This window comes from Leucoraja erinacea, chromosome 6 (assembly GCF_028641065.1).
Source record: "Leucoraja erinacea ecotype New England chromosome 6, Leri_hhj_1, whole genome shotgun sequence".
Classification (NCBI taxonomy): Eukaryota; Metazoa; Chordata; class Chondrichthyes; order Rajiformes; family Rajidae; genus Leucoraja; species Leucoraja erinaceus.
In genome coordinates this window covers 68,096,806-68,124,708 of record NC_073382.1, presented here as the reverse complement: position 1 = coordinate 68,124,708, position 27,903 = coordinate 68,096,806, and the positions used below count along the sequence as shown (strand labels likewise).

At 41.1% G+C, this 27,903-nt stretch overlaps 1 protein-coding gene across 1 annotated transcript; it reads right to left on the bottom strand.

The window, feature by feature from the left end:
• Positions 1-489: 489 nt before the first annotated feature.
• On the bottom strand, positions 490-27,806 carry med17 (mediator complex subunit 17). The gene is made up of 12 exons (XM_055637294.1): positions 27,397-27,806; positions 20,101-20,267; positions 18,924-19,134; positions 17,027-17,163; positions 16,028-16,112; positions 14,740-14,892; positions 12,637-12,767; positions 8,762-8,946; positions 7,376-7,513; positions 6,597-6,714; positions 2,597-2,756; positions 490-972 (listed from the first exon to the last, which is right to left on the bottom strand). The coding sequence occupies exons 1-12, from the start codon at positions 27,635-27,637 to the stop codon at positions 764-766; spliced, it is 1,935 nt and encodes a 644-aa protein (XP_055493269.1). The 5' UTR covers positions 27,638-27,806; the 3' UTR covers positions 490-763.
• Positions 27,807-27,903: the final 97 nt, after the last annotated feature.

Sequence of the window (27,903 nt, the reverse complement as noted above, 5' to 3'; positions counted from 1 at the left end):
CCGCGCCTCCCCCACCAAGACGCCGCCCTCTAGAGCCGATGGTTTGTCGTGACCTTGGGTTGCTATCAGGTGCCTCCACATGACAACCCCCCCCCCCCCCCCAGAACCAGAGACACCGAACCACACAGGACATCGCACGAGGCGGCCCAAACCCGTAGATACAATCCCGCGCCCCGGAGGCTTGCCCGGTTTGCTCAAGCAGAGAGGTCTGCTCAAATGTCCTATTGTTGCACCATTATTCAATAGCCTCCGAATAGTTTTTGGTGATCAGTAAAATGTTAATAAATGGACAGTTCCTTTTTCACATGTAGACATTTCATTAGTGTGCAAGTATCACTGTCTTGCTGACTTGCTCATGAAGAAAAACATTTAGTGTGTCTATTTTGTTTATAGTACTTTTGTTATAAAGTACATAAACATTATAGCTCACTTTCAGAGCATTTGAGGCCATTGTTGAATGTTGATGGCTTTATTAAGTAAAATGGAAACTTGCAATCAAACATTTTACTTTATTTACAAACTGTAGAAAATTATACACACAATGAAATGATACTTGACATCATAACAACTGTCAATAATCAGTATCCATTAAATCTACCATCTACATTAAACAATGCAATACACCTTTACAAATTAAGTAAAAAATATTTGATGGCAGTTTCAAATTTGTCTTATTATTTAAAACTCAGCAGAACTCTACACCAAACTGTAAATGCAAGTGGAAGGTGCCTGCAGAAAGACTGATTTGTACAAAAATCATACATTAAGGGCAAGGAGCAAGAGCTGCCATTAGGAGCTCCATTTTATACACAAAGTTGCGTCCTTCCATCTTACTCCACAGTACTTCCTTGTATGGTCCTCGAAGGTGATTCCATTTACTATCCTGCATCACATCACTCTTGGGAAGATCTTTGCATTGACTTCTGGGAAACTGAACCACTACTTTACAACCACTTTCAGGCCCATTTCGTACTGTAATAGTTGAGATACAATAAGAACTTTCATAAAAAATCACAATATTTCCATAAAACAGTTAACATATGAATATGTTGCTCATTAACTAACAGTCATAGAGCCATACAGCATGGAAACAGGCCCTGCAGCCCAACTTGCCCAACACCGACCAACATCTACACTAGCTCCACTTGCCTACATTTGGCCCATATCCCTCTAAAATCTAAACCTATCCTATCCATGCAGCGGTGTAAATGTTTCTTAAATGTCGTGATAGTACCCGTCCCAACTACCTCCTCTGGCAGCTTGTTCCATATACCTACCATCCTTAAGATTAAAAAAAAATTGCCCCTCAGTATCCTATTAAATCTTTTTCCTTTCACCCTAATTCTATGCCCCTTGATGTTTGGTTCCTCTATTCTGGGTAAAGGACTATGCATTTATCCTATCTATTTCTCACATGAATTTGTACACCTTGATAAGATCCCCCCCTCATCCTCTGGCAGACCAAGGAATAAAGTCCTGGCCTGCTCAACGTGTCCCTATAGCTCAGGCTTCAGTCCTTTAAACATCCTCATAGATCTTTTCTGCACCATTTTCAAGCTTAACAATATCCTTCCTTTTCTCATCAGAGCCCTGCCATTCAGTGTGTAAGTCCTGCCCTGGATAGACTTCCGAAAATGCAACATTTCACACTTATCTGTAGTAATCTCCATTAAACATTCCTCAGCTCACCTGCCCAACCGATCAAGAACCTGGTACAATTTTTGACAACCATCTTTGCTATCTACAATACCCCCCACTTTAGTATCATTTGCAAACTTGCTAATCATGCCATGCATGTTCGCATCCAAATCATTGATATAAATGACAAACACAAATGAGCCCAGCATCGAACCCTGAGGGCTACTAGTCACAGGCCTCCCGTCCAAAAAATAACCTTACACCATCAACATCTGCTTCCTCCCTTTAAGCCAATGTTTTATTCAGTCAGCTTGCTCTCCTTCGATCCCAAGTGAACCAACTTTCCGGAGCAGCCAACCATACGGAACCTTATCAAATGCCTTGCTGAAATCCATATTTACGTCTACAGCTCGGACCTCATCAACATTTTTGGTCATTTCTTCAAAAAAACTCAGATTTGTGAAACATGATCTCCCACATACAAAACCATGCCACATATCCCTAATCAGCTTCTGCCCATCTAAATGCAGGTTTATCATCCCTCAGTACACTCTAGTAAATTTCCGTCCATGGATGTTAGACTCAATGGCCTTCAGTTCCCAGGCTTATCGCTGCAGCCCTTCTTAAATAGAGACACAACATTTGCCACCCTACAGTCTTCTGGCACCTCACCCATATTCAATGATGACTCAGTTGAAATTTTTGCCCACTCACTGAAAACCATTTAACTTTAAAAATTAAAAGGACACATGAATTTGAGTCAGCAGAGTAAACTACAGACAATTCACAGCTAATACTCCAGTCATTCAATGACTTAAGACTACTTGGCATGGTTCTGCTTACATGGAATTGCAAAGAAATTGAACTAGGTGTTTATCAGATATCATACAAATTAATTTCCATGTTTGCTAGGCTTAAATCAGGATGGTTCCTGAATTGTTGGCCAAGATGTACATACCTGAAATTGAATACTCTCCATTGGGCGAGGCCACAGTTATTGCAGAGGCATTTCCAATGCTCTCCACAGGACCCAGGCCCACATGATTGCTGAAGCTCAACAGATGCCAGCCCATTACTTTGGCCAGCTGCTGAACAGCATGCACCTGGTGCTGTGACATCTATTGGAGACACCAAAGGTTTAGTTATGAACAAATTAGCACTTTGTAAAATCTGTTTGAAATTAAAGGTCTCAGACTATTCATCATGTAATACAACACAATTCCCTATACTTTATCATGTATAAACCAGATAACATGGCCACCTGGATGCAATCTTTCAATTGTGGTAGAGTTACAGACAATGTAGATGAACTATGCATGATATAACTCATTTTACTATTAGCAAAAACACTCAGCAGATGTGACCTGTAGCAGCTTATTTAGCAGGTAGTATTTAAGAACATGCAAAATAAAATCAATTTGTACACAGTGTTTTAAAATTATTATTCATGCTACTGTGAATGGTAGCAGTTCTACGGTAATCTTCCAGCATTTCTCCACATACAGTGCCCTCTATAATGTTTGGGACAAAGACCCATAATTTATTTATTTGCGTCTGTACTCCACAATTTAAGATTTGTATTTTAAAAAAGCACATGGTTAAAGTGCACGTTGTCAGATTTTATTAAAGGGTATCTTTATACATTTTGGTTTCACCATGTAAAAATTACAGCTGTGTTTATACATAGTCCCCCCATTTCAGGGCACCATTATGTTTGGGACACATGGCTTCACAGGCGTTTGTAATTGCTCAGGTGTGTTTCATTGCCTCCTTAATGCAGGTATAAGAGAGCTCTCAGCACCTAGTCTTTCCTCCAGTCTTTCCATCAACTTTGGATGCTTTTATTGCTGTTTATCAACATGAGGACCAAAGTTGTGCCAATGAAAGTCAAATAAGTCATTATGAGACAGAGAAACAATAATAAAACTGTTAGAGACATCAGCCAAACCTTAGGCTTACCAAAATCAACTGTTTGGAACATCATTAAGAAGAAAGAGAGCACTGATGAGCTTACTAATCGCAAAGGGACTGGCAGGCTAAGGAAGATCTCCACAGCTGAAGACAGAAGAATTCTCTCTATAATAAAGAAAAAAACACCAGTCCGACAGATCAGAAACACTCTTCACTCTTCAGGTGTGGATTTGTCAATAACCACTGTCCGCAGAAGACTTCATGAACAGAAATCCAGAGGCTACACTGCAAGATGCAAACCACTGGTTAGTCGCAAAAATAGGATGGCCAGGTTAGTTTGCCAAGAAGTACTTAAAAGAGCAACAGTTCTGGAAAAAGGTCTTGTGGACAGATTAACGAAGATTAACTTATATCAGAGTGATGGCAAGAGCAAAGTATGGAGGAGAGAAGGAACTGCCGAAGATTCAAAGCATACCACCTCATCTGTAAAACACGGTAGATGGGTTTTATGGCCTGGGCATGTATGGTTGCTGAAGGTACCGCCTCATTTATCTTCATTGATGATACAACTGCTGATGGTAGTAGCGTAATGAGTTCTGATGTGCAAAGCCACATCATATCTGCTGAAGTTCAAACAAGTGCCTCAAAACTCATTGGCCGGCGGTTTGAACTTAAAAAAAAAAGTCAATTCTTGAGTGGCCAAGTCAATCACCCGATCTGAACCCAATTGAGCATGCCTTTTATAGGCTGAAGAGAAAACTGAAGGGGACTAGCTCCCAAAACAATCATAAGCTAAAGATGGCTGCAATACAGGCCCGGCAGAGCATCACCAGAGAAGACACCCAGCAACTGGTGATGCCCATGAATCGCAGACTTCAAGCAGTCATTGCATGCAAAGCATATGCACCAAAATGCTAAACACAACTACTTTCATTTACATGACATTGCTGTGTCCCAAACATTATGATGCCCTGAAATTGGGGGGTGGGGGTGAAAAGGAGGTGGTGAAAAGGAGGGGGTGAAACCAAGATAGGGGGTGTTGTGGAAAATGAAGAGGATTTCCACTTTGACTAAATGTGATTTTAGGCCATTTAAAATCTTAAATGGGTGGAGTACAGATGGCAGATGGAGTCTTTTAATGCTGACTGTAAATTGAGGTTTATTATCCTGGCACGTAAATGCAGAATAGTAAACTTTCTGGTTACGTAAATGGTAGGGAATTGCCAAGAATACAGTTGGAACAGAGGGATCTGGGTCTAACAATTCATATCCCTGAACCTGCTGCAGATTCTCTATAGATAGGGTGGTAAAAAAGCTTTTGAGTATGGAAGTAGGAAACTTAGGAATTGAGTAATTTTGAGTTTAAACAAACTGTGTTGCTTTAATTTTTAAAATTGTAATTAAGGCATTATTGATTTCCAGTACTGGAGTAGATGTTTTTGAATTTTAAAACGCTCATAATCCAAGTAAGGATGTTCAACAAAATAGAGTGAGTACAGAGGAGATTTACTGGAATGTTGCCTGGGTTTCAACAACTAAGTTACAGAGAAAGGTTGAATAAGTTAGGTTTCCCAAATCCTTCTCTGAGTTGATGAACAAGATCTAGCCCCATATATTAAGGGGGGACCTGATAGGTCTATAAAAGGTAGAGGGATAACAGATGGTTTGTGGCATCAAAAATTTCCCTTCGATTTTATAGGGAAATTCAAAAAGAGGAAAAGACTTCAGAATTAAGGGACAGAAGTTTAGGGGTAATATGACAGGGGAACTGGTTTACTCAGAAAGTGGTAAAGTGTGGAGTGAGCTTCCAGTGGAAGTGGTGGAGGCAGGTTCATTGGAACATGGATAAAAATGTTTTGGATAGGCATATGGATGAGAAGGGAATGGAGGGTTAGTGTATGAGTGCAGGGCAGGTGGGACTAAGGTGCAAAATTTTCTATGTTCTATCTACGGACTTGTAGGGCCGAGATGGCCTGTTTCCGTGCTGTAATTGTTATATGGTTATATGGTTATGGAAGCCACTGTAAGTATCACCATCAGATAAAGGATAACAATAAGTTTAATTTCCTACGTAAATGCAGACGTAGTAAACTTTCTGGTTATGCTTCACTGCTGATTCGCCAACGTATCTTGGCGTTGGACTCGAAGCAGAGCACAAACCTCTCACAATTCCTAGGCCACTGAACCTTCTTAAAAATTCACTATTACTGAATTGGCTTTCAGTTATGGGAGAATGAACCGTGAAACAAAATATAAATTGAGTTACTTTTCAAGTTTCTGAAAAAAGCATAAATTGTGTTGTTTTCATTTTAGCTAATTAAAAACTTAAATTACTAGATTTCCAGTACTCTATAGATTTGTTTTTGAAATGATAAAAAACTAAATATCCAAGTAATCCAGATTGTTTGCCAAGCCGTGAGCTACGATTTTTAAAATTTAGTCAATTTATACCAATCCATTTCGGTCCGATTGCAAAATTAGGAAGCAATCGGCTTTTATGGGTTCCAGCGGTTTTAGAACATTCACATTGCAGTGATTTGATGCCCTCAAGATCTAGAAAAAAATACTGTGGATATAAAGAGCCCAAAATGAACAAGCTATAGAAAATAAAATATACAGGTTTTTAGAAGCCCCAAAAATGTAAAAAAAGGTACATACCTTTAATTGTTTTTAGTTAAAATTCAAAAGAGCGAGAGGTTGCGAGTTTAGAGAGTGATATATAAACAGTAGAAACAAGGAACTGCAGATGCTGGTTTACAAAAAAAGGCACAAAGTGCTGGAGTAAGTCAGCCGGTCAGGCAGGAATTGTGGAGAACATGGATAGGCAACGTTTTGAGACAGGAGAATTAAAAGCATGCTGATCTGCCATGATCATATTGAATGGCAGTGCAGGCTCGAAGGGCCGAATGGCCTACTCCTGCACCTATTTTCTATGTTTCTATATCTCAGCAACCGTGTTCTTTTAATGCATCTTTGTGCATTATAAATAATTTCATTGCATTCACTGTGTCTTGGTTGTTATTATACAGTTTCTTTCAAATGGTTACCTGGGATAGAAGGAAATCCTGCAATTCCTGCTCCTGGTGAGAGAGCGTAATTACTCTACCATCCCTGTGCACCACCTTAATCTGTTCAATACCAATGTTCAACTGCAGCTGAATTGATCTGAAACGAGAAGGAAAAAAAAAATCATATCCAAGCAAAAATGCAAATTCTTATAAAGAACACCTATACACAGAATTATAGATGTTCAGAATTGAGGAAATAGTTGAATTAAAGTCTCATCCATATTGCAATCTGGATAAATGGAAGGCTACTGGAACTCTCTGCCACAGAGGGCAGTTGAGGCCAGTTCATTGGCTATATTTAAGAGGGAGTTAGATGTGGCCCTTGTGGCTAAGGGGATCAGGGGGTATGGAGAGAAGGCAGGTACGGGATACTGAGTTGGATGATCAGCCATGATCATATTGAATGGCGGTGCAGGCTCGAAAGGCCGAATGGCCTACTCCTGCACCTAATTTCTATGTTCTATGTTTACTCTTGGTCAGGTCTATAAAAATCTAAAAGACTAATCAATATCAGACAAAAGATCAATATTGAAGTCTCAATGGGATGATTAGGAGGGGCATGGTCACTTGCGGACTCCTTGCCCATCCCAAAAATAATTACCAGCAGCATCTTGAGATCAGAAAAGTCTCATCTCAAGCACTTATATCAGATACTTAGAAAATAGTACATATACTGTCAAGTCAAAAAAAGTTATTCAAATGTATGTAACACTGGTATGAAAAATAAACACAACATTTATCATTGCACAATTACTCACTTGCAAATCTGCTCATAGCCTTGAGATGTTATCAACACCTTCACACTAGATTCATACACATCATTAATATTTGACCAATGAGCTTGTATCTGTGGATCTTCAATACGACTGGCCAAACTGTCAATTGTCCTTGCAGTTCTAAAGTTAAAAACAGAAATATATGTTCACTATATACATTCCCAAAATATATTACTGAAAACTGCTTGTGATTTATGATATTATGAAATGTTTTGGTATGCTTTCCAAATTAGCAACATTATAAATGCCTCTCACTGCACAAGATTATCTACATATGATTTATGAGGCAAAATAGCCAGTTGGCCCACCATTTCCTTCTCTTTCTTTGACTTCTCCAAGCTTCCTTTTAAATGTCTAAACTATTTGTTTCAACCCTTCTAACTAAATGTATTTAGACTATTTGCCTGTTCTCCAATTATTTAATTAATGTATTTTTCTTGACACTGTCCTGCAGAATTTGTAAATCATTCATGGTTTTTTTGTGTGGCTGAGACTATGTACTAGAGATGCTGTTGTTGCTGCTGCTGCAGCTGCTGCAAGCAAGATTTTTACTGCACATGTACCTCAGCGTACATATGACAATAACCTGACTATCCATTGTCTGTGGTGCAGAATGCCACATTTTCACCACTCTGGATAAAATAACTCTTCTGAATTTCCTCTTGCATATCTTGGAGACTACTTATAATGATGGCCTTGAGTTATGCATTTCCCCACAAGGAGAATTCACTCTGCGTCCACTTTATCAAATGTTTTCATAATTTTACAAGTGTCTTAATCCCATCTTGCCCTTTATTCCTCTAGAAAACCTGATCTGTTCATTCTGTCCCGAAATGCACACCTCATTTCTGGTATCATCCCTGAGAATTTTCTCCGCACTCTCCCAGTGTATCAATATCCTGTTTATAATCTGGCAACCAGAACAATGCAATAATTGACGTGTGTGTTCAGATCCCAATTGAATATTGATCTATTATAAATTCAACGCTTTTCAATAATCTCCTTTTATTTTTCCTTTTATTAAATGCGACACGATGTTTAGTAATTGGATTGTTCCCCATATTGTGTTCCTTTTCCCCCATATGGACTCTGACATGCCAACTTATTGTTCTACTGTTGATCAATTAATATTGAAAGAATTCTAGGTTTACAATACCCATATATTGCTCACTAGTGTACAATAGCCATTGCTCCTGTGTTAAATGACAAGATCTAAATATAACCTTCATTTACATATTAAGTGTCATTTTCACCAAATTAATTAAAAAGATAGACAATCCTCAAATATTTCAAAACATATTCTGCTCCTGACACTTCCAACATTTTTAACATTTTTCTGCTTGCACAATGCTCCCCAATCATACTCACCTACGTCTCAAAAAGATATGCTTAGCCTGTTTTATTATCTTCTCCAATAATCCTTCATTCTGCTGTAGAGCACTGATCTCTCCTTTATCATATGCTTGGGGTCCTGCTAACCTCATTCTCTTCAGCCCAAAAGGTGCAGAAGCTGGGTGGGGCATCACTGAAGAACTCAAGGTCTGTTTATGGAACTGCAAGATAAATTTTAAGCCATAAATGTAGGCCATACAGTTCCTCAAACAATAAAATCATCAGCAATACAGCACCCCAAGAAAGCACTCCCATCTGACCTAGTTGTTTCAATTCCTAATGTACTGCTTCCAGCCTTGAATATATTCAACTGAGTATCCACGACCCTTTTGAGCCAAGAACACATACTTTCAAGGTCAGCAAGGAGCGGCAGGTGAAGGAGTGACTGCGGCGATTGGCTGAGAAGGAGGGCGGCCTTGTCGAGGGAAGTGCCTTGTGAGAAAAATGTGAGTCTTTAGCTCGAGAGTCTTCGGCGAGGAGGCTGAAGGAGGAGACTACGCCAAAAGTTGGAGAGGGTGAGACGCAGCGAAGAAATGACGCAAGCTGATTCAGTGTGATGCTTGCAGGATGTGGGAGGTCAGGGACACAGCTGGTGCCTCTGGCTGCTACAACTGTGGAAAGTGTGTCCAGGTTCAGCTCCTGAAGGACCGTGTTGGGGCACTGGAGAGGCAACTGGATGAGCTCAGGATTATCCGGGAAAACAAGACAGAACCTACAGCGAGATCGTTACTTCGAAGGTACCGGAAGAGAGGTGGGTGACGATGAGCAAGAGAAGGAGGCTTGTAGTATAGGAGACCCCAGGGGATGTACCTCTTGAAAACAGCTTCACCCTCTTGGAAGCTGTCGGGACCAGAGACACTGTCAGTCTGAGCGGCGGACAGGTCTACGTCAAAACGGGATTCATGGATGGTGTGTTGCCTCCCTGCTGCCAGGATCAAGGTTCCACAGACCAATTGCGGGGCATCCTCAAGGGTGAAGGTGAGCAGCTGGAAGCGGTAGTGCCTGTCGGCACAAATGACGTCGGGAAGAAGAGGAAAGAGATTCTGCAGCGTGACTTTAGAGAGCTCGCAAGAAGGCTGAAAAGCAGGACCTCCAGGGTGGTTCCGGAAGTGGCGGCGCTGTTAACAGCTGCGGCTCGCCTGCAGTCCGTCTGTCTTTACTTTTTTCTGTTGTTTTTTTTGTCTTGTTTTGGTTAAGTTTTAGTTTGTTGGGTTGTGTTAGAGGGGGGAAACATGTTCTCTGTCTCTTCCTTCAGGGGGATATGACTTTTTTGTGTCGTATCCCCCTTCTCTGCCTCCGTCTGCGCTGAGGCCTAATGGCGGAGCTGGCGGCCTCCAGCCTGCGACCGACCCCGAGGCTCCGGAGGCAGAGCCAGCCAGGACTTACCAACGAGAGGCTGGCTGTCTTCGGGGCTGAGGCAGCGGTGGCCAGACTTGCTGGTGCGGCTTTCTGGCTTTCAGCGGCGGCCTGGAGCTGATGCAGCGGGGCTCGGAGCAGGGGCAGTGGCCCGGAGCTGGGGCAGTGGCCCGGAGCGGAGACTGCGGGGCCTGGAGCTGGGGCGGCGGCCTGGAGCGGAGACTGCGGGACCTGGAGCTGGGGCAGCGGCCTGGAGCTGATGCTGTGGCGGGCCGTTTCGGAGCGGAGACGGCGTTTCGGCTTTCGGCGGCGGCGACATCACCACGGAGGTCCGCTGGACTGGAGGGCGGCATCTCCGGCCTGGATCGATCGCCTCAGCGCGGAGGGAGAACAAGGAGGGAAGGGACGGAGACTAAGACTTTGCCTCCACCACAGTGAGGATGTGCTTGGTGAACTCACTGTGGTGGATGTTTAATTTGTGTTTATTGGATGTTTTGTTATTATTGGTTCTGTGCATGACTGCAGGCAACATAATTTCGTTCAGACCGAAAGGTCTGAATGACAATAAAGGAATCTAATCTAATCTAATCTAAGTTATCTCTGGTTTGCTTCCAGTTCCTCGCGCTGGTGAGGGCAGGAACAGGGAGATAGCGGATCTGAATGTATGGCTGAGGATTTAGATTCTTAGATCACTGGGATTTGAGTGTAGGAGTAAAGAGGTCCTTCTGCAGTTGTACATGGCCTTGGTGAGACCACATCTGGAGTATTGTGTGCAGTTTTGGTATCCTAATTTGAGGAAGGACATACTTGCTATTGAGGCAGTGCAGCGTAGGTTCACAAGGTTAATTTATAAGGATGAGGGGGGGTTCATAGAAACGTGTACAATTATAAAAGGACTGGACAAGCTAGATGCAGGAAAAATATTCCCAATGATGAGGGAGTCCAGAACCAGGGGACGCAGCCAAAGAATAAAGGGGAGGCCATTTAAAACTGAGATGAGAAAAAACGTTTTCACCCAGAGAGTTGTGAATTTGTGGAATTCTCCGCCACAGAAGGCAGTAGAGGCCAATTCAATGGATGAATTTAAAAGAGTTAGATAGAGCTCTAGGGGCTAGCGGAATCAAGGGCTATGGGGAAAAGGCAGGCACGGGTTACTGATTGTGGATGATCAGCCATGATCACAATGAATGGTGGTGCTGGCTCGAAGGGCCAAATGGCCTCCTCCTGATCCTATTTCTATGTTTCTATAACTGCAAGTACAGCGAAGTTGCCCATTAATTTTAAATTATTGCTCCCTGATATTTTAATTTTCAGGTCAGGAAAATAGGTCCTTCCAATTTACTGTCTAGGGTGCTCAGTTTTATGCATCACAACCAATACTTTTGTCAATCTCATCTGCTCCAAAGGAAACTGCAACTTATCCAATCTTTCCTCAGAGATAAAATCCTCATCGATGCAAACTTTATTATACAACCAAACATGCTTAGATACAGTAAGCCTCCTTCAGAGCCATTGAATTATTTATACAGCACAGAGAAACACCATGTCGATGCCAACCTGTATGTCTATCTCCACCAATCCCATTTGGCTGCATTAGGTTTAATTTGTTTTGCATATTTCAATGCCTGTCTAAACATCTATTATCTGTAGGGATTGTATCTGACTCTAATACCTCTTCTGACAGCAAGTTCCAGATATCAACCAATCTCGAAAAATGTTCTATTCAAATCACCTTTAAAGCTGCTTCCTATCACCTTAAACCTACACCTTTTTGTTTTTGATATCCCTACCACGAGAGATAATCCAAGTGTCTATCCTAGCTCTGCCTCTTTCAACTTTATATTCCTCTATTAGATCACCCCTCAGTCTTTCCTATGGTCCAGGGAAGTCATGCCTAGCCTATCCAATCTCTCCTTATAACCAAAGTCCTCTAATCCGGGCAATGTCCTGGTGAATCTTCTCAGCACTTTTATAACCACAATTTTCCAGCAATGTGGTGACCAGAAACACACATTCTCCCAAGTTGAAGCAAACAATGTTTTGTAAAGTTGCAACATAATTTCTTAAACTTTATATTTTATGCTTCAATTTTGTAAGTAAATACACCATCTACTTTCTTTGTTACCTTTGTTGCCATTTTCAGGGAATTTCGAACTTGATCTTGCCCAAATTACCTGGCTCACACATAATTTACCCCCTTGTTCCCCGAGGAGATCCACTATTTCTCTGGCTACCTTCTTGCTCCTACATGGACTCAATCTTAGTTATCTTAGTTAAAAGGATATTTCATGTGCCATTTTTACCCTCTTAATTTGTCGTTCTTTACTTCACTCCAAAAATAGAACTTAACTTTTCCCTCCAAGTTCCTTATTAAAATGAGCTATTCTCACCAAACATTGTCAGTATGCATTTGGAAGAGTCACCTACATTAAATGAAATATGAAGTTGTTATGATAATTATGTTCAAATTAAATTGGTTTAATAACCTTCAGTACCTCTCGCATTAGCTGATGCAGGTTGTGTTCCAGCACATACAGATGGTCATCAGGCCGTTGCTTCTCAACACATGCTTTTGAAGCCTTCTTATCATTCACAAAGTGGCACAAGGAAATGGATAACTGCAAACCTGAAGAGTGTCATAATGCAACTGAATGTGCATATGGTATCCAAAAGAAGCAGATCATAATCCAATAAAACGCCATTAATCTGGTACCCATAGGATTTTCCAGGTTATTGAATGTTACTCCTATTAATACCCAAACATATGTTAACGTTACTATTTTTGATCCCAGCCCTGGCTCAGGCTGCACAGCAGATTCATGGTCCTGATCTCAACCTGTGGTCATACACCCTACTTATACCTGTCCCCAAATCCCCCAGTTCACTTTCTGTGCTATGGCCGAGCCACATGCCAGACCATCAGAAAATCAAAATAACTGGGTGCCAGATTATCGGGGTTTTATTGTACAAGACCCTTTAAAACAACTTGAACTTATCCACTTTTACTGACATCTTTTGGTCGTAAAAAGATCACCACTTTTGAACTTTGTGCCTGATTTATTCAGGTTGATAAAAATGTACTAAAAAAATAAAATAAAATCAGAAATAATTTTAAAAACAATCTAAATTGTCCCTATTCAAATCCTTTTCCAACTCTTCCTTGAATGCTACAGTTGAATCTGCCTCCACTGCCGCATTCCAAACATGTACTACACCCCATACAAAAGATTCAACTGCAATAAAAGTCTGCTTCTTTTTCCAATCATTTTCATTCAACATTTCTTAGTTTTTGATCACCACTAATGGGATTTTTTTTTCCTGTATGCTATCTGTCTCTTTCACTATTTTTAAATACATCTGTCAGGCCCCTCACAACTTCCTCTGTTGCAAGCAGAACCACCAACATCTCTACAATACAAGGAATGCTCAACATATTTGCACAATTCAAATTGTAGAACCAATTCATTCTGAAAATTACATTTTACCTTATCAATAAACCATCCAAAAATGGAACAGCACAGTAGAATCGGCAAATTGAAATCATTTTTGTTTGAATAATTAAACAATTTATACCTTTGTAAAAATTTAGACCAGTGTCAATCTTCGGGGAAAGTAACTATCTGTAAGAGTTATTTAGTGGATGACAAGAAGAACAATTATGTTCTTAGTAACTTTGCCAGATATAATATTAGTGCAAAGTCATCTGCAAGGCATTGTCTGCCACACTACACTGTAGGAGTTGCAATTGCCATGGCCAACTCCTTAAGGTAATGTTTTGGCCTTTGCACAACTTCTACAAAGTTATTGCTCTTTAACCCATTACCATCCCCCCTCCCCCCCCCAAATTCTTCTACATCATCTTTCTCCACTGATCCTTGCAACCCATGTCTTTCCCTGTTATCCACTTCCTAAATCATTCCCAAATCCACTAGTTTTGCACATCAGGGAAGATGCCTCGCAGATGAAAAGTGCACTTTGAGACTTCTGTTCACAACCTCAGTCTAGAGAGAGCATTGCAATGGGGTCTGGCAACCCAATCAACAAAGCATACTGTCCCACAGTATTGGGCAACTAATAAAAATGACAAAATCTGGTGCCTCTTTTGCATTATGTGTTTATTTACTTCTGTAAATTCAGCAAGAACAGAGTCTGTATCTTACATTTTTGGATATTAACTTCAGAATTCTACATGGGTGAATTTCCTTTGGGTGAATGGCAGTAATGCAGGGATCACCTCTATTGCAATCCCAGTTTACTGACAACGACAAGTTTGTCTTTCATACATCTAAACAGCCAATGAAAAACTAAAACAATTGAATGTAAAATGATTGCCCAACTGCAATAACATTGCAATTGTTGGTGTTTTAAAAGTTTAATTTTTTAAACCATGAAGCTTCATATAAATATTTGTAAAAAATTGTGACAAAAAATTGAAATATTTTGAATCTACTAATATTGAAAACTAAAATAAACACAGAATAAATATGTGATCCAAATCCTGCACTTTATCTCTGCACAGAAGTTATGTTGTAATTACAAACAAAAAAAAAAACAAGGGAATGGTACTTTGAATGCGACAATAAAATTATTTTCTTTACCTGGAAATGGTTGGGAGATGATCTGGTTTTTTACTACAATGTGTGGTATCTGTGATTTAATTTGCACTGCTTCTCGAGACAGCTGTGCAAATATTTCTTTGCACAACAGAACATTTTGTGCTACTTCCAGCTTGGACTGCCAGTGTGCGGTACCTGTAAATAATGTGCAGATTGAAAGCTATTCAGAATGATGCAAAGTTTACTTGTCAAGACACACTCAAGAACACAATTATTTTAAGCTGATTTCCTTGATTATGGAAAATACTTGCCATTTGCAAAATCCTTTATAGAAGTTTTTGTCTCACTTTTATAATGGATTCTTCCAGATGAATTTACTTCTGGTTGTAAATTTGGCATTCACTCCAATATGAAAACAAATTTAGCGCCATAAGAGGAACGTTCCTATCTTTGACACACAACAGAGGATTTGACAAACAGTTTGACAAAAACTATTGAATTATCAGTCAGGCAGTTAGAAGCAGAAAAATGTGGGAATCTTACATCCTCAACACATATTACCTATAGTTTCTTTGAGAGATATGTATCAACAGCATAAAAATGTTCTTCTGTTGTATATGTTTCATTACAATTAATTGGAAGCATGAAAGTTTTCCAACATGTTTTCTACAGTGAAATGTGGAGAAAGTATTTTTAGAAGCTGTTAATGTGATAAAAGCTAAATAATATACTCAAACATCAATCATCAGTCTGCCCCCGGAGTTATGCCAGCCTTGTCTATTTTATGGAAATATTACTCTTTTTGGAATTCATTTACAGGATGAGGGCATCATCGAAGGTCAATGTTTACTGTTCAACCTGATTCTCTCTTTTAAAAATCCTTGAACCTTGTTGCAATCCCTCTGGAGAAAATGCTCTTTAATATTGTTGTTGAACTGAAAATTTATACCCAGTAATGAAGGACATTTCGCAAAGTAAGAATTAAGTGCTACAGGGAGTGGTACTGGCAGATTGTGACACTCTCAAGTGCCTGTGACTTTCTCCAGCATTTTTGTCTAGCTCTTAAATCTCTATGTTCACATCTCAGATATTGAACTCTAAACCCGCCAATATTACAAAGGGTGATACATTAGGGCAGGTGATATATAAATCACTGTTGCGAAATGTCATTTAAAGGAAAACAAATAATTCCTAGAATCATTCTACCTTATAAACACAAAATGTGTAGTTAAAATGCAAATAATTTATATTATAACTAGCATTCTTATCATTCAACAGAAACAGAGGCAAGGGATAAAAAACATTGTTTTAATTCTGAACATCTAAGTACCTGGATTGGTCTTCGGTGGAGACCTTCTAAAGAGATTGACTGTACCAAGATCTCCAATATCATGAGTCTGCTTCTGTATAGAAACCTTTGAAAGAAAATTCATAGATTTACAATAATCCTGACGTTGCAATTGCACAAGTCATTCAACAAGGAAATGCTGTCACAAGTATTCATTGATTTTTCAGGATACATGTCCTCCATTCAGGGCCGGATTAAGACCCATAGAGGCCCTAAGCACTTAAAAGATTTTGGTGCCCCCATATATATGTAATTCAAAATATAAACAGAAATAAACCATAAAATATTTTTTTTATTTTTCAAAATGAAACAAAACTAACAGTAAGATGGAAAATGTTTATTTTTGTATACTTCCACTTTATTTATATTTGAAAAGTTTTCTACTTTTTTTAATTGCAAAGTCTTTGATTAGATCTCAAATTTAATCTTACGTAACACATATAAAATCATATAAACCACTTTGAATATTATTTTAGCAAGTTTAAAGTGATTTCTTTTGTGCCGTAAACCATTTACCATTTCTGTGGTGCCCCCTCTTCCCTTGATGCCCTAAGCACGTGCTTATTTTGCTTAATGGTTAATCCAGCCCTGCCTCCATTCCAAACTATTAAAAACAAATTGTTATCATGAAGTGTGCCAATCTCTATTTACAACACCTTTGTACTTCCTCCTACATTATTTTGTATTCATCGAAATCAATGAAATAAATGCTCCAGTTGTTATCAGAATGCACAATTTATTCCATACACCCTTCAAAATTTAGAAAGCCCCCGCTTTTTCCTGAAGACGGCACCTCTTCTGACAAATCACAGCAAGCTATAAATATTGATATTATACTTGATTCAATTACTGCAAGTGAAAATGGTGAGCAATGGCAGGACTCATTAAATCCTGCAAATAATTGTAATGATGTGAATTAAATAATAGGGGAGGAGAAGACAAACGATTAGTCATCCAAGACTAGACACCACGAGTTATTACCTTTATATATGCTGATCCCTCCAGGTCACTAGGAATCATTATATCAAGAGGGCAATAATCATCTGGAATTTTCTTATCTAAATCCAGATCGGTATTCTTTATTACTTCAAATGTCCCATGATGTGGAAAAAGGGACCCTATGGAAAAGAAAAATCAAGTTTAATGAAAGTGCTTTTATTCTTTAGAGGAATTCTGCATTACATCTGATATTTGAAGTTTATGGTGATTTCGCTGGAATTTTATGATGAAAATGGCATGGTGAGGATACTTACTTTTATTATTTATTTTTATGCTTATTTTTAGTTTCCCAAATTATACAGTTGGATGTCAGATTGTTGCACAAAGACAACATGAAAATGTTAAGTATGGGAAAGCTGATTGAAATAAAAACATCAAAAAGTGAGCCTGGAATATATTAAAATAAATAAATTAAAATATTTAAGAAACTAGATAACAAACTTGTTATGCATGGAATATGCAAAGATCAATACTTGTCTTTCGGCTTTTTGCAATCCAAATTAACAACACGGGTGAAAAGACAGTTATTTTACATGTGCATATTTGTTGACTACAAAACATTTATTAGAAAAAATTAGATGAGGAAAATGAATACACACAGATAATGGAATGTGCAAAAAGACAATGGATGAATTGTTGAATGGGAAGAATGAAACAATGTATTTTAAATAATGAGAAATATTGTGTACAACAGGATCTTGGTACACTGCTTGAAGAAGCAAAGATTTAAATCATGCAAGCAACCCGACGAGGAAAAGGTCGGGTCTCCAGTGCAGGGAGAGATTCAAAAAGTTTCCCCCCCCTCCCACCCCACCCCCATAACACCCCAACATAAAATAACAAAAACATAAAAAACACAGACAAAAAAACTGCAGGAGACCAGAATGCATAAGTAAATAGTCTTTATGCAATTGCACCAGGCTTCAGCAATGCTTGGAGTAATGTGTCACTTTAATTTCTGTAAACAAGAAAGGATGTATTTGGTGGTACACAAAAATGCTGGAGAAACTCAGTGGGTGCAGCAGCACCTATGGAGCGAAGGAAATAGGTAACGTTTCGGGCCAAAACCCTTCCTCAGACTGATAAGGGGTGGCAGGGAGAAGGAAGGAAAAAAGGAGGAGGAGCCCGAGGGCTGGGGGATGGGAGGAGACAGCTCGAGGGCTAAGGAAGGGGAGGAGACAGCAAGGGCTAACAAAATTGGGAGAATTCAATGTTCATGCCTGTCAGATGCAGGCTCCCCAAGCGGAATATGAGGTGCTGTTCCACCAATTTCCAGTGTTGCTCACTCTGGCAATGGAGGAGACCCAGGACAGAGAGGTCGGATTGGGAATGGGAGGGGGAGTTGAAGTGCTGAACCACCGGGAGGTCAGGTAGGTTCTTGCGGACCGAGCGGAGGTGTTCGGCGAAACGATCGCCCAACCTCCGCTTAGTCTCACCGATGTAGATCAGCTGACATCTAGAGCAGCGGATGCAGTAGACGAAACGATCGCCCAACCTCCGCTTAGTCTCACCGATGTAGATTAGCTGATGTATTTGCTTTGGTCACAGCATAATGTACATTCACCAACCGGATAAATTAAAAATATGTGAGGCTTTCATACAAGAAAAGATCAAACGCAAACGAGATACATTCACTATATCACACTCTTAAATTCCAATCTGAAAAGGATTGAGATTAAAGCAGAAAAGTGATTTCCTCAAAATAGAGTCTAGATGCCGCGGAAAAACTTCAAGATTAAATGTCAGTATTTAAGATTAACATTAGAAATTTCTTGATTCCAGAGAACATTTAGTTTAGGGGATTGTGAATAAATATACTCAAAGACCAAGCCTGACAGATTTTGACACTGGCGAAGTTAAGAATTGTCACCCTGCATACCTGCACTTCTATAACTCAAATCTCCAAGGATCTTGTCACCCACTTTTCTTAGTTTCCAGTGTTGTCGTAGTCTGAGTAGCTCTGAGTTGAAGTCTCTTTGATGTTTATGTTCCTGGTTTTCAGACACTGATTTATTTAATCTTTCTGCTCCTTTCAAGAGAATTTGAGCAGCTCCAGCGAGGGATTTCTTCTTCCCACACAGTTGCAAACCCTGATGGAAAATACACATATGGCAATCAACATGCTGGAAGGAAAAAGCACTTTTACTGTAAATATCCCATAAAATCAAATGCCTGAACATTTTTCAGTTCTAATACAGCATCCGAAACATCAACATTTCATTTCCCTGCACAAATTCTCCTCAAATCGCCGAGTTCCTCCAACTGTTTGATTTTTACTCTAGATTACCACATCTGCAGGCTCATGCCCCCCATATTCCTGCTCAAAATTTATGAGAGAAGAATAAGCATTTCCACAAGACGAATAAAATGAAGATAAAATGTACAATCAGTGCCGTATGTGGCTGCTATTTGTATACATTGTGTACGCAAGCAAAGAATTTCCCTGTGCCAGGTCACATGTGACAATAAAGTATTCCTATTCCTATGGAGAAACCCAAGATTTTCACTTTCATATATCAAAAATCTAAAACGTTTCAATGCACACTATTCATGTTATGGAAACATTTCACCATATTATACATTAAAGACACAGACCATTTGCATTGATTTGACTTGAGATCCACAATTAACAAGTTGCTATGTACAGAGACTCTCATATTTCACTTGGGCAGCTTACAGTCCAGTGGTATGAATATTGATTTCACTAACTTCAAGTAACCCCGGCATTTCCTCTCTCTCGATCCCACCACCACCCAAGTCACATCAGTTTCTCGTTTTCACAGAACAGCTAACAATGGCTTGCTTCCTTTATCATAGTTACTTTTTTGCATATCTTTCATTCGTTCTTTATCTCTCTACATTATCGTCTGTCTCTCTCATTTCCCTTTTCCCTGTCTAGTCTAAAGAAGGGTCACCAATTCCTTCTCTCCAGAGCTGCTGCCTGGCCCTCTAAGTTACTCCAACTTTTTGTGCCTATCTTCGGTTTAAACCAGTATCTGCAGTTCATTCCTACATTTAATTCCTAAATTTCATGTAGTGGATCAAAGTGCAAATACCTGTTTGGAAGGTGGTGATTCCTGAGAGACTGGGTCCAAGGTCATATACTTTTTCTCCTTGAGGACATTAAGTACATCATAAAGTACGCACATTTCTGTCAGAGTACTTCTCAAGTTATTTCTAACTGTGTCCCATGGCCACAAGGAGGGCTGAAACTTCAGCATTGCTAAAAATTAGAAAATAAAGCAGGGTTAAAAAGGAAGACCTTGGATATATAGTGCCTTTCACTATCTCAAAATGTCCAAAAAAATACGCCAGAGTTATGAAATAAAGGTACCATGTAGTGTAGGAATGCATCATCTGCTATGCACATAAAAAAAACAGGAAAAGAGACAGCAATTTGAATGGTTAAGCAGCACTAGTTCAGGGATAAACACCAACAAAGATACAATCTCCTTGCTCTCTATAAAGATTGAGTGAAATGTATATATTCCCGAGACAACTAAACAACATATGTGCTCACTGTACTGAACTTTATCATTGGTTTTATTATGTTTGAACTCTTGGATTAGAATACGGAACAATCTTCTGATTAATATTACAACTAGACTAAACGAATGATAATCTGGGGGACTGTGTTTCCGGGACAGTGGTGTGCAATGTTGGAGCCCCACAGGGAACGGTTTTGGCCCCATTCCTCTTCACCCAGTAAACTGCAGACTTCAAATATAAGTCTGACACATGCCACATACAGAAATATTCAGATGACACAGCGATTGTGGCATGTGTAATGAATGGACATGAGGAGGAATACAGGGACTTGGCCAGTGCTTTCTGTGCCTGGAGTAAAGAGAACTGTCTCATCCTGAATACAACCAAGACCAAAGAGATGGTTTTAACATTGGCAGGTCCAAGCTCCCCCTTCAGCCGATTAACACTGCAGGGGTGGACATTGAGGTGGTGCAGACATACAAATATCAACGAACTGGACTGGTCAGTCAACACCGATGCCCTCTACAAAAAAGGACAGAGCACTCTTTTTCTTCTGGCATCACATCACTCCAGTCCTCAAACAACTTCACTGGCTTCCCATCTCCCACCAGATCACCTACAAAATCCTGATCCTCACCTACAAAGCCCTCCACCATCTGGCCCCCCCATATCTCACTGACCTCCTCTCCCCCTACCAACCCTCACGGTCCCTCAGATCCACATCAGCCGGTCTCCTCTCCATCCACAAGTCCAACCTCCGCAGTTTTGGGAACAGAGCCTTCTCCAGGGCAGCTCCCAGGCTCTGGAACTCCCTCCCCCAACTGATCCGCAATTCCGTGTCCCTCACCATCTTCCAGTCCCGCCTCAAGACCCATCTCTTCACCTCTGCCTATTCTTAGCCCCACGTCCCCCTCCCTTTTCATCTGTGCATTAATTGCCTCATATTGTGTTTTGAATTGAATTCTGTCTTTACTTTGTGTACTAGTCATGTCTCTACTATTTATTTCATTCCCCTTACATGTTTTTCCTCTACCTGCTAAATTTTTGTAAGGTGTCGTTGAGACTCTTGAAAGGCGCCCATAAATAAAATTTATTATTATTATTATTATTATTATTATTATTATTATTCTGAAGGCTCAGATCCTTCAATGTGCGCAATGACATGCTGTACTTGTTTTACCATACTGTGGTTGCAAGTGTCATTTTCTACGCTGTTGTATGCTGGGGCATCAACATCAGTGCTAAAAACAGCAAGAAGTTGGCCAAGCTGGTAAAACGAGCTAGCTCAGTGCTGGGGGGGGGGGGGGGGGGGGGGAAGAGAGTGGGTGGGAGATGTGCTTGAGAGGCATATGAGGAGCAAGTTGCAGGCCCTCTTCGACAATTCCGGGCACCCCCTCCATGAAATTCTGGAGGGTCAAAAGAGCACACGGCTCCTCTCCCTGCGCTGTAGAACGGAACGGTTCAGGAGATCTTTCACCCCTGCAGCCATTAGATTTTATAATACTGACCGCTAGGCTGTAGGGGGATGCATTTTTACATTTTTAATAGTTAATTATTGGGTCTTTTTACGTATTTATTGCTTTCAGGTATTGTCTATATTGTATTTTATGTATTCTTTTGTCTGCTTTCGTTCTGAATGTGTGGGTTTGTTGGCTGTTGGCTTCTGGACATCTGAATTTCCCTGAGGGGATCAATAAAGTATTTATTATTATTATTATTATTATAATCTAGAGTTTAGAAGGATGAGAGGGGATCTTATTGAAACATTTAAGATTATGAAGGGTTTGGATACGCTAGAGGCAGGAAACGTGTTCCTGATGTTAGGGGAGTCCAGAACCAGGGCCCACAGTTTAAGAATAAGGGGTAAGCCATTTAGAACGGAGATGAGGAAACACGTTTTCTCACAGAAAGTTGTGAGTCTGTGGAATTCTCTGCCTCAGAGGAGGCCGGTTCTCTGGATACTTTCTAGATAGAACTAGATAGGGCTCTTAAAGATGGTGGAGTCAGGGGATATGGGGAGAAGGCAGGAACGGGGTACTGATTGGGGATGATTAGCCATGATCACATTGAATGGCGATGCTGGCTCGAAGGGCCGAATGGCCTACTGCATCTATTGTCTATAATAGAACATTTTTGGCACAAAAAACATATTTGGGCATTCCAGTCTGCCTGGACTTTTCTTAAGTTAATCACAAAGCCCAGTCCAACACGGCCCACCCTTTTAATTTACAACATTCAGTAGATGAAGCTCAGTATACATGAAATCCTGATGCATTACGAGCAATTTCAGGTGCCACCTTTTGTTCAAATGATATATCACTGAATCAAAGTCCGAAGGCCCTTCAGCACATCATGTCTAAGCCGGCCATTGACTACTCATCTACATCAATCCTGTTTTTCAACACTTGCGATCAAGCGCTCACCTGGGTACATAAATGTATCCTGGTGGAGACCAGGGCTGTGTAGTCGATACCCAGAACACGCGACTCAATGATTTCTTGTGTATTCGACTCCGAGCCTTGGTATAATAATTCTAAATCTGCTATGATGACATTACACAAGATGTCATTTCATAAGAACTACATGAATCATCAGGTTGCCTTTTAAACCCATGTCAAAGTTTTGAGTCTAATGGTTGTAGCTATGCTCTTGTGACTTTTTTTAATTGTTTATTCTTGAAAAAACAAACAAATTCATTATAATAAAAGGAAAAAAAAACATATAGGACTATGACAAAATTAAAATTCCATTGAATTAAATAAAAATTATAAAAGCACTACTCCAAAATTTATCAAACCAAGGACACAGGTATGAGCTATATGGCTCCTCTGAGGGAGGGCTATATGTATGCATTTATGTATGTACTTAATCTATGAACCACTGTTGTATAACATTAGTACCTCCACCAATGTAAAGCACTTTTTTTAAATGTGCTATAGAAATGAAAGTGACTTGACTTGACTAAATTATGACAAAAAACAATTCTCAAGTGCAATGGAAATTAAAACTAAATGCTAAATGCAACAAAAGTACATACCTAAAATGTATTAATAACTTATCCTTAGGAACAGAATTGCTTCTGCTAGATCCTCTTTCATTGAAGCCCTTAAATCTAATTTACCGCATTTCCCGACAATGAAGACGCACCTGCGTCTTGAATTGCTAAAAAGGCTGGCGGGACATAGAATTCCTCATGCTCAAAAACAAACAAACAAACAAACAAAAAACAAACAAATAAATAAATAGGGGGAGTAACCATTCAATTTGCCGAAGGCTTCCAGATCTCCTCCATTCTGAATGACTGAATGGGTGAGGGATGGAGGATGACAGCAGGTGGAGAGATGGTGGGAAAAACGGGAGCACACGGTGACAAGGTGAATCAGTTGTGATCTTATTGAATGACAATACTAGTTCAAGGGACCAATTGAGGTTACTCACGCTGACACAGGGATAAGCTCCACTGCCCGCTGTCCTGTTATCCATCGCCCGCTGACCCGCTCCGCTCTAAAATCTGTGCTCTTGAAAGGCACGGATCGAGCAGTGAATGCCATGCAGTGTCACCGAACGCAGCTAGTGAGGCCTTGTCCTGCTCCCGACAGCAATCGGAATTTAAGGATTCGCGGGAAGCGGCTGACATGAGGAGGCCGGCGAGCCGCAAGAGAGAGGTGTTCAGACGGAGAACACTGCCAGAGGTGAGCAAGCTGGCAGAAGGCACTGAGGTGGCGGCCGGTTACGCTGTCCGGTCCCGGCGGCCGCTCGCATCCACACGAGCTACTTCCTTCCCCAGCCATAATGCGGTGGCTCCGCGCCTGGACGCCGCGGCAGCGGTGAGCGAGTGAGTTGCTGGCATGATCCCCGATCTCCTCCTTCTCAACCCTCCTGCCTGTGCTGACCCGGGCCACTCCCCACACACTGTGAAAGGAACTCTTACCCCCCCCCCAGCGGCGCTGTCCTTTTACAGCCGCTTCCCATCAGCTGCCAGCAATGAGGGATAGACTTGGCTATCCCTCAGTACAGCAACATCGTTCTTGATGTTGCTGTACTGAGAGATAGCCAAGCCTATCTTTCTTGGCTAACAACCTAACTGTTGGCCTCCAAGCCACAGGTAAATTTTCGTGCCTTATTTTTGCGTAAAAAGTAGCGTCTTCATTGCCGGGAAATATACGGTAATTATTTTCAATACGGAGAACAGTCCCTCCATGCTGACCTGAGTGGGTGGTATGGCTGTTACTATCACAGCTGCAAATTTTACTATACCTGGATAAGTAGGGATGACTTCTTGTACTGTAAGTTTAGATGAGCGATCATATTTCCCAAATTCTTTTAAACCACCAAGAAAATCTTGCTTAAATTTCATTAGTTTAACAACAAAAGGCTGCCTTTGCACGTTTAAACAGGAACACTTTGCTCTCGACTGTTCAATTTTATCTAAATATTTCGCAAAATCTGACGCTTCATCATTTGTAGAGGATGAGAAGGATTTGGTATTCCCACCTTCATTTTGTGGTTCTTACTTTTCAGGTAGTAGCTCTTTTTATCCGAACTGCAACATCTTTTTCCGATTTACGTAGTCTCTGAAATTAATGCTGAGGTCAGAGTCGGATCGGGACTTTTTCACTGACTCCGACTCCAGCAGTGCCAAAATTGTTCTGACTCCGACTCAACGACCAACTCCAAAAGCCCTGGTGGAGACCCTGTCTCATTCCAGATTACAACTAACTTCTTGTTGGAAAAAATTCTCTCATCTTCTTATCTAGAAACATAAGATCTGCTTTTGTACCTCAATCTGGTTCACCCTCAGCTTTCTCTGCTGCCAGGGTGAGATCCAATGCAAAACTGGAAGAACAATATCTCCTATTCTGCCCATGTAATCTACAACCAAAATGTAGAAAATAATTTTCCAATTTCAGGTATTCCTTACCTCTTGTGTTCCTCCCTCTCTGTTCTTCCCATCCACCTCTGGTCCTCCCATTGTTGTTCCCTTTCCCATACCTCCAGGCCTCATCACCCATCTTCATCCCCCTCCTGGTTACATCCACCCACATATTCCCCTTCCCCCATCTGTTGCATCTACCCTTCATCTCTCCCTTGGATTGTTCCCCTTATCAGTTTAGCATATTATCAAACTCTGCTAGTACTGAGAGCCTTAGTGTCCCCACTCATCGCCATTCCCCCCCCCCCCCCCCCCCCCACCCCCACCCTGCCAAATCCCCCATCCCGCTCCCACTGGGCTCCATTTGCCTTTTTTCCTTAGTCTATTTTCATCCATCACTCATCTGCGTCCAACTCCCAACTCCACCCCTCCCCCACTGGCCCCTCCCTGCCTCTTCCTTCTCTCCTCATCAGCTATCTTCACTCCCCTCTCTCCATACTGATGCAGCCACTTAACCAGAAACTTAACAATTCCTTGCTTACCTCCTGATAATGCTGCACCCACTGACCTGCTTCAGCAGTTTAATTTTTGCTATAGGTCCCAACAACTGCAGTCAAGTGTGTACCACACCTGTTAATTTATCCCTTCCTTTCCAATCAAGGAGCCTAAGCAATCTTTCCAGGTGAAACAGTGATCTACTTGCACTTTGTCAAAACTAGTGTACTGCATTCTGTGTTCAGAACGTGATTGTGAAAATCATGAAGGAATACCTGTGCTCGATCTGTAGCGGGCTTCTCATTGCATGCCACTTTAATTTTCCATTAACTATCATTCTAATCCTCCGTCGGCTGCCTCATTCACTGGCATAGTGAGACCCAACACAAACTAGAACATCTTCTTAACCATCAAAATACTTTGCAACTTTCTGGAATGAACACTGAAATGTTCTCACATCTTCCATTATCATGCTTATGTTCTTTTCTCACATATAACTTTAGAATGTCTTATCAATCTTCATGCACCTTCCCACCTTCACCCATATCCATATGGGATTTGTCTTGTACCTCTGCTTTTAAAACTATAAGCTGATAAGTGCAAGTTCTCAGGAATCACTGACTCTAAATGTTGACTGGTTTCTCTTTCCACAAAAAGTTGCTTGACTGATTAGTTCTTCTGATTAATCCAGATTTTGTTTCTGGATTAATCACGCAGTTGTGGTAGGATGGTTCAGCTGTTATCAGGCAATGGAACCATCCTATCACAACTAGAGCAGTCCTGAATTGCTATCTAACTCATTTGAGACCATCGGAATATCTTTAATCGGACTTTACTAGCTTTATCTGGCACTAAATGTTATTCGGAGTTCTCAGTTTAGTTTACTGTCAGGGTGTAACGAGGTACAGTGAAAAGCCATTTTGTTGCGTGCTATACAGTCAGCGGAAAGACAATATGCGATTACAATTGTGTAGTGTATACCTTATTTAATGTATAGACAATAGGTGCAGGAGGAGGCCATTCCATCCGTCAAGCCAGCACCGCCATTCAATGTGATCATGGCTGATCATCCCCAATCAGTAACACAGAAGAAGGGTTTCGGCCCGAAATGTTGCCTATTTCCTTCGCTCCATAGATGCTGCCTTTGAGTTTCTCCAGCATTTTTGTCCTACATCTGTACAGTGTGCATTTTGTCAAATCTAGTGTACTGCATTCTGTGTTAAGAACGTAATTGTGGAAATCATCTGTACATCTGTACAGTGTGAATAGCTCGATTGTAATCATGTATTGGCTTTCCTCTGTCTGGTTAACATGCAACAAAATGCTTTCACTGTACCTCGGTATATGTGACAATAACCTAAACTCAGTGACCAGTGGCTGCGTCTGTGCTGAGTGAGGCACAACAGCCGCTTGAATGGGAACAAAGCGAGGAAGGAGGCAGGTGAAGAGCTCTACGACCGCACCACCAGCGAGTAGTGGGTGAGTGGGGGCTCACCGTCATCGTCGTCGCTGTTCTGCTGCCGCTGCGCCCACTCCTCCCCGCCCTGGGCCTGGGCCTGGGCTTCCTCGCCCTCCGAGTCGCTGCGGTTAAAGTCGATTTTCTGCGCTAACTTGGCCAGGTTCTCCGACATGGAGAGCGGCTGCAAGTAGGCCTCGGTGCCATCGAGAGCGACCTCCTGCACCTGGTTCTCGCAGGCCGCCTCGATGCTGATGGTGACGGGCGGGCCGGCCGCCATGTCGGCTCCTCTCCTCTCCCCTCCTCTCCCCTCCTCTCCCCTCCTCGCTCCGACCAAAGATACTAGAGGAGCGCACTACAGCTTTTTCATCCAGTGATCTATCTTGCTCCTCCAGTATCTTGGGCTCCGATCGCGGCGTTAACTTAACCGTGTGATCCGCCCCTCGGTACAGACCACAGCGCTGGAGCTGCTCCTCAGTCTGGCGCAGGAAGGAACTGCAGATGAGATAGATGCTAGTTGTTACACCGAAGATGCGGGAGTAAACT

What these genes read in the sequence shown, in the direction of transcription:
- med17 (XM_055637294.1), bottom strand. Translation starts at nt 27,637, where the DNA reads ATGGCGGCCGGCCCGCCCGTCACCATCAGCATCGAGGCGGCCTGCGAG. An exon ending in TCCACCGAAGACCAATCCAG is followed by an intron (nt 14,893 to 16,027) that starts GTACTTAGATGT and finishes CATTATTTACAG; the next exon opens with GTACCGCACACTGGCAGTCC. An exon ending in GGCTATGAGCAGATTTGCAA is followed by an intron (nt 6,715 to 7,375) that starts GTGAGTAATTGT and finishes TTCTCGTTTCAG; the next exon opens with ATCAATTCAGCTGCAGTTGA.